Raw genomic sequence first — 13,789 nt, forward strand, 5'->3', positions numbered from 1 at the left:
TTAATATCGAGACTTTGAAACTACAGCATCGATACCAAGACTACAATATTATCGAGATGACAACATTATTGAGATGACAATGTTATCGAGACTACAATACTGAGACTACAGTACTTACTTTGGTTAGCCAGAGGTATCTCGACAAATTGGAGATTCGTTGCAGGGTTCACTATTGGAGGAAGCACCATATCTCCTATATCTGAGATCACAGCTCTTAACTGAACTCACCAGAGCAGGTTAGTTCTGTTTTTGGTTATTTAAAATTTTGAAAATTACATTGAAAAAAAAAGAATTCAAAAAACTATCAAACCTATCATTTTTTTTTTTGTGATGGACAGGAGGTAGAAACCTCTTATCTTTTATTCAACATTAAAAATAAAAATTACATACGGACATTCCGTGGTAATGCAACACCGTTCACATCATCTAGTCGCACCGAATCACACACATCCGTACAAACTTATAACAATTGAAAACCAAGCGGTAAAATAAACACATAGTTTTCTAACGCGTCCGCCAGACAGTTAGATTCCCTATACACGTCAGTAACCCGAACTATCCAGTTCTTTGAAAGAAACCCATGTCACAACCGTACCAGGAAAGCTAACGGGTGAGTATCATCCACCCCGAACTTTAAGAAGTTCACCACTAGCTCCGAATCCACCTCCAACACCAACTGTTTCCAATCTCGTTCCCAAGCCAAAACCAATCCATAATATACCCCCAAAGTTCTGCCATTGGAGCCGTACATATGCCAATGTGAAGAGCAAAACCAACCAAGCAAACCCCGCCTTAGTCACGAATAACCCCTCCTGCTGTGGCCTCCCCCGGATTGCCCCGTGAAGCCCCATCCGTATTAATACTTAGCCATCTCTCATTCGGTTTCGTACACGCAATATGTCTCTCTACCCATTCACCCGTATGAGCAGCAACACCAACAGTCGAATGAGTACCTCCACGGCCACCTTCTTTATAAACCCCAACCTATCACGGCACAACCCACGTTCCCCGAACACATCCTTACATCTCCACTTCCAACCCCACCATATTGCCATACCAAACATCGTAGGCCAACTAACATCTCCTACTACAAATGTCGTCGTCAAGTTCGCAAACAACCATTCTAAAATAGTTTGCGTGAAGAACACGGTTTGTTTGTCAACCGGAACCAAACGAAGCCATATACCGTGCATAGCCGGACAGTCCCTCAAAACGTGGAGGATCGTTTCCTCTCCTCCATTACACACCGTCGTCTCACCCATTTGTCTTCGAAGTCTTTCCATATTCATTACTTGGTGAGACACCAATCATAGAAACAAGCGGACTCTCTCCGGAGTCACAACACGCCAAATCTCCTCATAGAATCGAGTCATACATTGAGAAGCCATTCCATCATGTGTGATCATTGAATACGCTGACTTCACCGTGAAACATCCATTTTCCGACGCTTTCCATGTCAAATTATCCATTAGACCGGGAACGCCTTTGACAACTACAACATACAACATCCGACATATATTCCCAGGTAAGAACTCCTCTATACTTGCCATATCCCAACCAACACCGTCTATCCAATACTCCTCCACCGTACTCGCTTTAACCGCTTTCGATAAAGGACCCGAGACCCATTCTAACAATGGTTGGTTAAGGATCCATTTATCAATCCAAAAACGGATCCTTGACCCATCACCAGGCACCCAACCTAACCCTTTCAAAACGACATCCCTTAAACCAACACCAATACTTCTCTAAGTAGACGACCAGTTACTCTTTGGCTGCATCCAAGCGTTATCATGGACGTCTCGCACCTTATACTTACATCTTAACACCCGAGCCCACAAACCCCCAACATCATTCAATAATCTCCATCATATCTTCGCCAAGAGAGCTAGATTCATTTCACGAGATTTTCGGATCCCTAATCCTCCCTCACTCTTCGGCCTCGTCACCCTTTCCTAGGAGACTAAGTGCATTCTTCTTTTTTCTTGTGTACTGCCCCACACAAATGATCGAGAGAGCTTGTCCAACTTATTCAATGTCGAAGCCGGTAACAAGATCAAACTCATTGTATGGACTGGAATCGAAGACAGCACGGCTTTCGTTAGTGTAACTTGACCGGCCAAGCTTAACGTCCGACTACGCCAACCCGCTAGTCGTGACGATACCCGTTCTAGAACTGCCCCAAACGTTTCGCTATTAATTCTCTTTTGTAATATCGGCATGCCCAAATATTTTCCCAACTCGCGTGTAGCTCCGATTCCACTCTCCGCTGTGATTAGGCTCCCCATATCTCGACTAACATTAGCCGAGAAGAAAATCTTCGACTTCTCAAGACTAACTTACTGACCCGAGGCCACATAAAACTTGTCCAAAATGCCACATACCCGTACTTGAGCAACACTGGTTTCCGCAAACAAGATAATGTCATCCGCAAAGTAAACATGCGATAACTTTGGACCACCTCGTAATATTGTAATAGGCTTCCATTCTTTGTTCTCAACCGCTCCATCAATAAGGTGACACAGCCGCTCTAGACACAAAACAATCAAGTACGGAGAAAGAGGATCTCCTTGCCTTAAACCTCTCTCCGGACTAAAAGAATTCGTCTTCTCACCATTCCACAAAACACACATTGACGGGTTTGATACACACTTCATTATCCTTTCTCTCCTACCAGCCTCTAAACCCGCAACTTCCAAAGGTTCCTCTAGAAAATCCCAACGAATGCGATCATAGGCTTTCTCGAGGTCTAGTTTCAACAACATCCACCCTTTCCGTCCTTTCTTCCTTCTCATAGAGTGTACCGCCTCTTGTACTACACTATATTCTCAATGCTGAGACGAACGGGGATGAAACTCGCTTGTGCTAGTCCTATCAACTTATATATCACAATCTTTAATCGGATAACCATCATCTTAGTGATCACCTTAAACACCACGTTACACAAGCTTATAGGGCGAAATTGAGTTGTTCTTTCCGGATTCTCCACCTTGGCTAGCAAAACAATTAAGTCATCTTTCGCAGCTGCCGGTAACACACATGTTTCAAAAAAATCCAAAACAAACCGTTGCACCGAACTTCCGACCACATCCCAAAGCTGTTGAAAGAACACGGGTTGAAAACCATCCGGACCCGGTGCCTTATACTTTCCCATACCCTTCAACACTACAACAACTTCCTACTGTTTCTCTAGACTCTCCTTTTCCCCTACTGTCAATGTTGGATAGCCATCCAACGGCAATTGTGGCCGGATCACGCTTAAGCCCACTAACGAGTACAATGTCTTGTAGTAATCCAAAGCTAACTTCTCCAACTCCTCTTTGTCCGTAATCCATCGGTCCTCTCCATCTTTTAACATTACCACCTTATTTCGTCTCCTCCTTATAATTGTGGTAGTATGAAAAAATGTTGTATTCCGATCCCCTAAAGCAATTAACCTCTCCCTTGATTTTTGAAACCACAACGTCTCCTCTTGTTCAAGTATGATCTCTAGGTTCCCACCCTTGCGTGAATAAACTGTTCTGACGAGTCCAAAATCTCCACCAAACCCACTTGAGATCGCCACAACAGCCATAATCCCCCGCTTTGACCATTAGCATCCACCCGAAAAGAGTTATCAAACCCTAGCTGCTGACATATCCGTCCCGCATTCTCTCCATGTGCATGTGTTTCCAATAAAGCCAACACATCCGTATTAAACTTCTTCAAAAAATAACGTATCGATCGTCTGAAGTTAGGTTTATTCGCCCCCCCCCCCGGCAATTCCATATTAGGCAATTCATCAAGAAACTCTTAAGAAATAATAAAACTACCGGGGCGACCCATTAACATGCATTCATAGGACCACCAAGCCCCATCAATGGCACCAGTGTCCCCTCCTTTTCACAAACCTCCACGCTCGCAACGTCCTTCAACCCCTCATCAACTTGTGGTTGGGAACGCGTCTCGGCTGGTATCATCGTCTCGACAAAGTACACACCACCATCTCTGCCTACATTCTCATGTACAGTTCTCAAACGCTTGCTCGAGGTAACCAAGGCCTCTCCTCCTACAACAGGCCCATAAATTAACCCCATGGCTAGCCTATTTCCTAGTGGGCATGTGCTCCGCGGCCCATTACTCTTGCAACTTTTAGGCCCATTAACTTTTTTGACCACTCATCCACCACGATCCCTGCCTTGTACTCTTAGTTCTCTTTCCACTTTCGGACTAACCCTTCCTTTCTCAGACCTCTTCGCAACAATCTGAATATTCTCCATATTAACATTTTCCTTAATACTTTCCGCAACTTCCATACTTTCTAGGGTAATATTCTCCATAGAATACGCAGTTAATCCACTGAAGCTATTCGATATGGAAACATTCCCGATACTAGCAGATCGCGAGATCTCCCCAACATTCCTTTCTTGTTTCCTACCCGATTCACCCGCCGTAAACACGACAGCCGGTGGTGTTTTATGTCCTGCACGTCGGACCGCCGTGAAACCATCCTTGTCTGTTTCCTCTCTTCTTAACTTTGTCCCTTGATTGTGTACCCGCAACTGTGCCACATTCTCCGCTAACCGTCGAGGACATGCACTAACCAAGTGCCCGTAAATGCCACAAGCCGAACATATGTTACTCAAACCCTCATACGACGCCATGTACCTCTCCCCATTCACCACAACTGACCCCCTTCAAAGGTTTCTTAAGGTTAACCTCAATACAAACCCTTGCAAAACGAGCTCTGTCCAACTGTAATGTTGTCAAGTCCACCCGTAAAGGCTTCCCTAGGCTTCCGCAACCCCTATTAAGATGGTTTTGTGGTAGAGATTCACCGGTAGATTCGAAATCCCCACCCAAACTGGCGTGGTTTCAATCTCATCTTGCATCGGGTCAAACTCCGGCGTCCAAGCTTGAAACATCAACAAGCTTCCAAACAATCTCCACGGTCCCCCCGTAACCACGCTTAAATAATCCTCTTCCAAATCAAATCGCACAATAAAGAAGTGCCTTGGTAGATCCACCACATGCATCCCACCCTTTGGCACCCATATCTCTCGAAGTTTACGCACCAACGACGCTATCGGGACATGCCTTCCCAAGACTTTCACGATCATGCAATTTTTCCACAAACCATTCATAGCCGCAATCACGTCCTGCCCAACCGTGACTACTCCTTCTCCATCCTCACCGTCTGGGAATTCTAACCGCATCCGTGAAGCAATGAACTCCTCCGCCAACACTCTCTCCGGGACTGGCCGTCCTCCACCATTACTCCCTTGAACCTTCTCCGCATACGTTGGCAACGGCATACTCTCCCCCGGAGGACGCCCACTCTCCTCCATCCTCGCATCCTGACTCTCGACCCCAGAAACCCTAGCCGTCATATTATGTGCTGTTTTTTTTTTTTTAAACTTGGATTAAGTCTTCAAGAGAACATACCACAGTTGCACATGCACCTCAACGTATCAAATCTATCATTATCTAAACATATTCATATCTTATCTTGTTATTTAAATAAAATTAGCTCGTTTATTTTCATTTTAAAAAAAAAATACATTTTCCGAGTGTATCTCTTTTCAAAAAGGATCAATTACAAGCATCACCCTTTTTTAGGAGCATTTACAAATTTTGTCATTTTGAATAAAAAAAAATTAATTTACCATTTTATTTTATACAAAAACACAATTTTATATATACATTATGTTTTGGTTGATTTGGTTCTATCTTTTTGTAGGGTATAGTATTTGTTATTATGTATGTATTAATGAAAAAATAAATTTCAAATATATATTTTTTAAGTTGTAAAAATGGCATATCTCAAAGAAATTTGGAAAATGGCAAAAATAAAAAATGGTGAGCCAAAATGGCAAAATCTGTAATAACCCTTTTCAAAAAAAGTTGCCTCCATTATCTATTATAAAAAATAGTCTTTATTAAATTCTGAAAATTATTTAGTTTATAAAGTACTTTTGGATAGTAACTAATATTTGTTATAAGGTTTCCAAGGTTTTAAAAGGTATTAGGATTTTCCCGTTGTACACCACAAGTGTATTGTTCTATAAATTATTTAATTTTAAATTAGTTAGTATAATGATATGGAAATATCCCTAATCAAGATTTTATTGGTTATTATTATTTTTTGGTAACATCCGGAATATTACCATTTTTAGGAAAAAATGTACTACAAAAATGTGTGTATATATATATAAGTTTACACATGTAGAACGGTAATTTGTGTATACTTTATAAGTTTGCAAACATATTTGGATAAATAGTAAAAGTTTAGGGGATATTTGGTAAAATTTTAGAGAAGGGAGATTTAAAAAAAAAATGTTATTAGAAAAGTAGTATTTTTGAATTTATTTATATTTCTAATTAATTTTAGGAATTTGTTATAAGAGTCTACTGACTTCATCCTCTAATATATAATCTTATCATATAAAAGCAAATTCATTAGTAAAATATTTTTTTGAGTATGACACTAATATTATCTTTTCATCATTATTACATGCTTTTTAATATGTTTTCTTCATTTCACTTAGCTGGATAATTATTATTCTATTCATGGTAAGATACCCTCTAGATGAATCACTCAAAGGAAACTCAAAATGAATGTTGAGTACGTAGAAAATGCATATTCTTAGAACTTATGTTGGACAATTTATGTGCAAACAAAAACTCGCATAACTTATACGAACTCATTTGAATCCACCAAAGCTCAAAAAAATATAAGCAAAACCTCCTATCATTTAAGTACTATGATACTGGCATTATTCTTTTGAGTGTCACAATTTTCAGCGATAACAAATTAGAATTATATTGTTTATTTTATTTCATTTAAGAATTAAAGAGGTATTAATTGAGGTTTACTTTATGGTTAGATATTTTAAAGTATAACAACAACAATTTAATTTTTACAATCAAATCAGAGAAATCAATTATTGGAAGGCTGAAGGCTGAAGAACAAAGTTGTGGATGTGGACTTACTTTGGACAAGATGGTTAAATATCAATAGGAGTTTCAAGCTTTGTATCTTACTACTTTATTTCAAAATTCTTTGTAAAAATCCTCCATGAGGATCACATTCTTTTATATTAATGAAAGAAGCTGATAACAAAAAACTACGACAAAAGAACAAGGCAAACTACAATCTATGAAATTAGATAAAAAAAAAAATTAAGTTTTAGGATGCCATAATTCAATATTTAGCTTATAAGTTCATGGACCATTCTATCCATATAGCTACTTATAATAGAGTAGCAACTTGATTTTATAATCGAGATCTCTATGTCTGGCCGAGATCTCACCCTAAAATTCACTAATATCAGTTAGTGTTTACAGATTACAATCGTCTCTCTCAACAAGAAAGTTGAATTTTCCCCAGAAAGTGAAACCCCAAAATCCCAGAAACTTTCTCTTTTTACAACTCTCCAAGCCCATGAACAAATATAATCGAAGAGATTATATACACGCCTCCTCAAACCGACTTGACGCTAACCTCTCTAACGAACTCGACCGACTTGAATCGCAATGACTCCAACGACTCAAGTCTCTGGGATCTTAATTTGTTTCAGCTCTCTGCAACTCTATCAAGCTTCAACACCATTAAAACGCTTCCTACTTTTACAGCAATAACGATTAATTTAACGTATAATCTGTAAATTATCGCGATAACAGATTATTTAACATATTATCAAAATAGGTAACTAGTACAATGTTAAAATATTTTACTATAATAAATGCTATCAATCACGGATGAACAGTGTTATCAACGTCTAATGAATAGTATCTCTGACATGTAGTGAAATTAATTGAATTTCAAATATAGTTGTTAGCGGATAACCCAAATATTTCTTGAAATATTGTCTTGGGTGACTGCTTATTTATTAGATAATCAATGAATTATTATGTAATATAAAGAATATATTTTGGGTGATTGCTCCATGATTATATTTTACGTTGATAAAGAATATTTTATATGGGTATCATTTTAGTTAGCCGATAACATTTTATTTAGTTGTTGTTAATAATTTATCTATGTTCATAACCAAATACCTCAGGCTTTGAATGAAGCTAACTTTTCAGCGTGATAAGATCTTTCTCAGCATCCATATTTGCTTCTATTCAATTTTTCATTTAGTTTGTTCTATAAGTAGTTGTCATTCTTGTATTCATGTTTAACCTCTATGCTGTATGAAAAGTAACAACTCTTCATTTAGCGTCTTTTAATCTTTTTAGTAGATAACAATTTAACGATCGCAGTCAAACCCCTCTGGCGTTGCTCGATGATTATATTTTACATTGATAGAGAATATTTTATATGGGTATCATTCTATTTAGCTGATAATATTTCATTAATTTTGCTGTTAAAAATTTATGTTCTGTTAGCTAATGATTTTATTTTAGCATGATAAGTGATTTTTAGAAGCTATATTAGATTATATTGAATTTTTCTGTTATTTAGCGGATAACTATTTATGTTTGCTAGTTACCAAATACTTTTTCAAATGAACATTAGAATAGTTTTGTAAATATATCTTTCAATGAATATAAAATAGGTTTTCAAAAAAAAAAAAATCATTTAATATAAATTTTTTATTTTCGTAAAAAATTAAAATTTTGAGAATGAAAATTTAATTACTCGATGAGAATATTAGAATAGTTTTGTTTATTTTATATTGGTATAGTTTTAAGGGGTTAATTAGGATTTAGTATTTGGAAATTTGGGTTTATAATTTAGTCATTTTGAAAAAGGTGTATTATTGAAAATAGACAACAAGAAAGGGTATTTTACAAATATCTCTTTATAGATCTTGTCTTGTTATTTTCAAAAAAAAAATTAACCTAACGTATTCAACTTTTCAAAAAAAAAGTTATCTTTTTTCGTCGAATCATTTACATTGATATCAAAAAGTGTTGTTAATAATAATGGTTTTCCAAATTTTGTTTGGATCTTGTTAAAACCATCGGTTGAAACTTTTCTGATCTTGTTTATAGTACCGATGACATGAAAGAGATGATCAGTTCTGTCACGGACTATAGATCTTATTAAAATAGTAACCAATGTAAGAACAAATTATATCTAAACCCAAATCAAACGGCAAAGACACACATCGTTTTCTTTGAATACTTCAATCAATTGTTAGAAGACTATTGATGGAATCTTTAATTCGGTGCATGAATATTATTCCAAAATTATAGATATTTTAGTTTTGTCGCTTTACGAAACAAAACATGAAGCAAACCCATTCCTCTCTACACATTTAAAAACACAAGACCTCTCTTCACCATTTGCTTCAACACTTTCTTCTCCAATGGCTCTCTTCTCCTCTCTCAACTTCTCTTTTCTACTCTTTCTCCTCTTCACTTCTTCCGCGTTTTCGCGTTCTTTAAACCCTAATCAAACGTCTCTTACAAGTTTTTGCAAGAACACACCATACCCAAATGCATGTTTTGACTCCTTGAAACTCTCCATCTCCATCAACATAAGCCCAAACATTCTCTCTTTCCTCCTTCAAACCCTTAAAACAGCTCTTTCCGAGGCCGGAAAACTCACCGATCTCCTTTCCGGCCCCGGAACGTCCAACAACCTAGTCGAGGGCCAACGTGGCTCTCTTCAAGATTGCAAAGATCTTCACCATATCACTTCTACCTTCTTGGAACGTTCAATCTCCAAGATCCAAGACGGTGCTGAAGATTCAAGAAAGCTAGCTGACGCTAGAGCATACCTAAGCGCTGCTCTCACCAACAAGGACACTTGCTTGGAAGGTCTTGAATCAGCCTCAGGTCCACTAAAGCCAAAGCTCGTAAACTCCTTCACGACCACTTACAAACACGTAAGCAACTCTCTCTCTGCTCTTCCAAAACAGAGAAGAGCCAAGAACTCAAAAACCCGCGGCGAGACTAAGAACCGCCGGTTACTTGGGCTATTTCCTGATTGGGTCTCTAATAAAGATCGCCGGTTCTTACAAGATTCTAATGACGGGTACGATGAGTACGACCCGAGTGAGATCCTCGTTGTTGCTGCCGATGGAACAGGAAACTTTTCGACCATTAACGAGGCCATAAGCTTTGCTCCCAATATGAGTAACGAGAGAGTGCTTATATATGTAAGAGAAGGCGTCTATGAAGAGAACATTGAGATTCCAAGCGAAAAGACTAACATTGTTCTGATCGGAGATGGATCTGATGTTACTTTTATTACCGGAAACCGAAGTGTCGGTGATGGATGGACCACTTTCCGATCTGCTACTCTTGGTAATAATCTTTGAATCTTTTTAAAAATCTTGTTTCTAGAAAACAAAACTTGGTATATTGTTTGGAGCGTAGTGGACCGTAGTTTTTTGCATATTTTAGTCAACTTGGACCGTATTATTTAGTTTTCAATAATTATGTGAAAAACAAAAAAGTAACATTTTAAATCTCACAATCACGGTTTTAGAATAAAAGGTGAACAAGTTGATATAAGAAAACAAAAAGAAGAAGCTGTGAACTTTTAAAATGTTGCAGAATTTTATATTTTTTTCCTAATTTTAATGCATGCAATATATGTGATTGTTAAAGAGATAAGTCATTTTATATAGTTGGTGACCAAACAAAAAGCAAGTAATTTAATATAACTTTTTTTTTATTTTAAATAAGTAATTTTGTATAATTTTTGGAGCTATTTCATTGCAATCAAAATAAATTAGAAGCCTGTTTGGTACTAAATCAAGATTGTAATTGTTTCTCAAACTTGTTTTGGTCACAGCGGTTTCGGGTGAAGGGTTCTTGGCTAGAGACATGATGATAACAAACTCAGCAGGACCAGAGAAACACCAAGCAGTTGCATTACGAGTGAACGCAGATTTTGTGGCCTTATACAGATGTGTCATTGATGGTTACCAGGACACACTTTACACCCACTCATTTCGCCAATTCTATCGCGAATGCGATATTTATGGAACCGTTGATTATATCTTTGGTAACGCAGCCGCCGTATTCCAAGGGTGCAACATAGTTTCAAAGTTACCTATGCCAGGACAATTCACTGTAGTAACAGCTCAGTCAAGGGACAGTCCAGACGAAGACACCGGGATCTCTATGCAGAACTGCTCCATTCTTGCATCGGATGATTTGTATAACAACTCAAATAAAGTGAAAAGCTATTTAGGACGTCCATGGAGAGAGTTTTCAAGAACGGTTATAATGGAATCTTTTATTGATGAGTTTATTGATGGTTCGGGTTGGAGCAAATGGAACGGTGGGGGTGGAGTTGATACACTCTATTATGGTGAGTATAATAACAACGGGCCGGGTTCCGAGACGGGTAAACGGGTTAACTGGCCGGGTTTTCACGTTATGGGTTACGACGATGCGTTTAACTTCACGGCGACGGAGTTTATTACCGGTGATGGTTGGTTAGGTAGTACTTCGTTTCCTTATGATGATGGGATTTAACATTGTAATGTTACAAGTGTATAGGGGTTTGTATTCACATAAAATGCTAATTATAAAAAAATAAAATAAGTTCTAAATAATTTATGTGGTTTGAGTTATTTCTTAAAGCTGCGTAATGAATTATATAAGCTGAGAAAAGTTATAGATGTATAAGCTGGCAAAAGATGTATCTTTCTTGAAAAGTCTAAGCATGTCTCTTCTTGGCTTTATATGAGTTTCCAGTGGTATAAGGAGGAGAAACCCATGCGATCATGTCTTTTTGAAAGTTCCAACATTTTATAATAAAACATACTTGACAAGTTGTGTGTTCTGTCAGTCGCATTCTTATTATTTTTATGAATACGGTGAAGTTACTGCTAAATATATCCATAATGCTTAAAAGAGAAATAAATTTGCGACTTCTTTCTCCTTAGTTGTATGCAAGTTTGGATAACAAGTTTGCTTACAAGGTAAGAGCCTCTGGCATCTTTTTGGCATTACAAAAAACTTGAGTTAGAAAAGATGGGATTATATACATATATAGATGCATCATATCCAATCCAAATATTATTTTCTTATTTTAGTTAGAAATATTTGAAAAATTCACCTTGCATGCAGTGGGGAAGCTAGAATTTACATTTATGAGGGTCAAAATGTTAAAGAAATATATTATAGGGGTCAATATTATAATTCAACAGGAGTCAATTTAATAATTTTAAACAAAAATCAACTAATTTTGAAATTTTATCAGGGTATCAAGATCAATTGACCCATGTGCTTAGTCATTACCTCCGCCCTTGCTCGCATGGAGACTTTCCGCGTTAATAACCGTTGACTTACCATTTTGGGGTTATTAACGCGTAAATTCATCTTGAATAACATGCTATATATTCAATTGTGATTCGTGCAACATATTTTTTCTTAATTTGCATGTTTATTTGTGTGAGATGACTAAACTCTTTATGGTTTGAGAGAAGTGTGTTGGTTCATTTTTTTTGTTATTTAAAGTAATTTTTTTTTATAAAAGAGAAGGAGAAAGGCTATTGATCGGTCCGAAACCCGTAAAGCCCTCATATATGTGAGTCCGACCCGGCCCGGCCCGAAAAATTTCTGAGTCTATATTTCAAAACCCGGCCCGGCCCTGTTAGGGTACATGGCTTTTCGGGCTTTTCGGGCTTTTTGGGCTTTACTTACCTATAAAAAAATCAATTTCTATGTTAATAATAGTTTTTCAAAAACAATATTTAAAGGTCTATTATAAAAATAATGCATCAAATTTAAATAACTTATCAATATTCAATAAAACGAACTTAATTTAAGAGTAAAAAATGAAAAACCAAATAAATTATTTACACTTTAACCCAATAAAACATGGAACTAAAATACTTTAAAGTAAATGATAGAGTCAAAATTTAATATATATTTTGATGATTTCAAAATCAAGATACTCTATATATATATAGTTTTAGCTTTGTTCAGCTCTAATATATATAAATAATAGAAACTATTATAGATAAATTTTTTAAAAGTAATAAGTAAGGCTAGTAAGTAAATATGAAAACTAATTTATTAATCAAATCTTCTAATTAAACTAAAATATTTTAAAAAATCAAAATATATTTGTTTAAAGGCTTTTCGGACCGGTACGAACCCGACCGGGTTAAACCCAAAAAACCCTTTAGCCTGAATGGGCTTAGCCCAAAAAATCTGGTTTTTGTGGATATATATATTTAATTTCGAGCCCGATGTTTTTCAGGGTTGGGACAAACTAGCACGCGGGCTTTATCCTTAATTGACATGCATAGTTATAAGTGATTAATTGTTTCTCTTTATGTGACAACCACAGGTAATCCATGTTTTATCGGGACTAATCGCCGATTCCAATGGGCATTTAGCCATCAAGTAATCCATTCACCGAGTTTTCTAATCTATATAAAACATGACAACAATAGATCGACAAAAATATAAATTATTTAAATAATTTCGGCACAAAGAAACCATTTCCATTTCAGTAATTAACTCAAAGTTTGTCGGAGATATCGAAAAAAATATTAGTGGAATTAGGTCATCCTCATTCCCGTGAGTCCATGACAACCATTTTCAAATGGGATATGAAATAATATTCCAATAAAACAAAATGATGTTTGCGTTTAGTCATGAGTGCGTATGTGCTATAGTGATCACGTGATTATACATTGGCATCTCTGCTCCCTCTAAAATTTGTATCTTTATAACTTTGTTTGCATACATCTCTACCTAACACCATTGTTGTCACTTGTCACCTCTTTGTGAGTCTATATTGTATGTTAACTCCTCTAAAAAGGTTCATAAAGAACCGTCCATTTAAGCTACTAAATCATTTGACTTCGTTATGAATTTTGATGAC

The 13,789-nt window shown here is 36.8% G+C and overlaps 1 protein-coding gene and 1 pseudogene across 1 annotated transcript; one reads left to right on the plus strand and one right to left on the minus strand.

Moving 5' to 3' along the window:
- Positions 1–4,157: 4,157 nt before the first annotated feature.
- Positions 4,158–5,195, minus strand: LOC17889415 (annotated as a pseudogene).
- A 4,022-nt stretch (positions 5,196–9,217) lies between these two features.
- Positions 9,218–11,504, plus strand: LOC17889542 (probable pectinesterase/pectinesterase inhibitor 12). The gene is made up of 2 exons (XM_023784104.1): positions 9,218–10,242; positions 10,736–11,504. Exons 1-2 carry the CDS (start codon positions 9,300–9,302, stop codon positions 11,422–11,424), a joined length of 1,632 nt encoding a protein of 543 aa, XP_023639872.1. The 5' UTR covers positions 9,218–9,299; the 3' UTR covers positions 11,425–11,504.
- Positions 11,505–13,789: the final 2,285 nt, after the last annotated feature.

Source organism: Capsella rubella, unplaced genomic scaffold (assembly GCF_000375325.1).
Source record: "Capsella rubella cultivar Monte Gargano unplaced genomic scaffold, Caprub1_0 scaffold_4, whole genome shotgun sequence".
Taxonomy (NCBI): domain Eukaryota; kingdom Viridiplantae; phylum Streptophyta; class Magnoliopsida; order Brassicales; family Brassicaceae; genus Capsella; species Capsella rubella.

Excerpts from the sequence above, each read along its gene's own strand:
- LOC17889542 (XM_023784104.1), top strand. The coding sequence starts at position 9,300 with ATGGCTCTCTTCTCCTCTCTCAACTTCTCTTTTCTACTCTTTCTCCTC. Across the intron at positions 10,243-10,735 it reads TTTCCGATCTGCTACTCTTG|CGGTTTCGGGTGAAGGGTTC; the intron begins GTAATAATCTTT and ends TTTTGGTCACAG.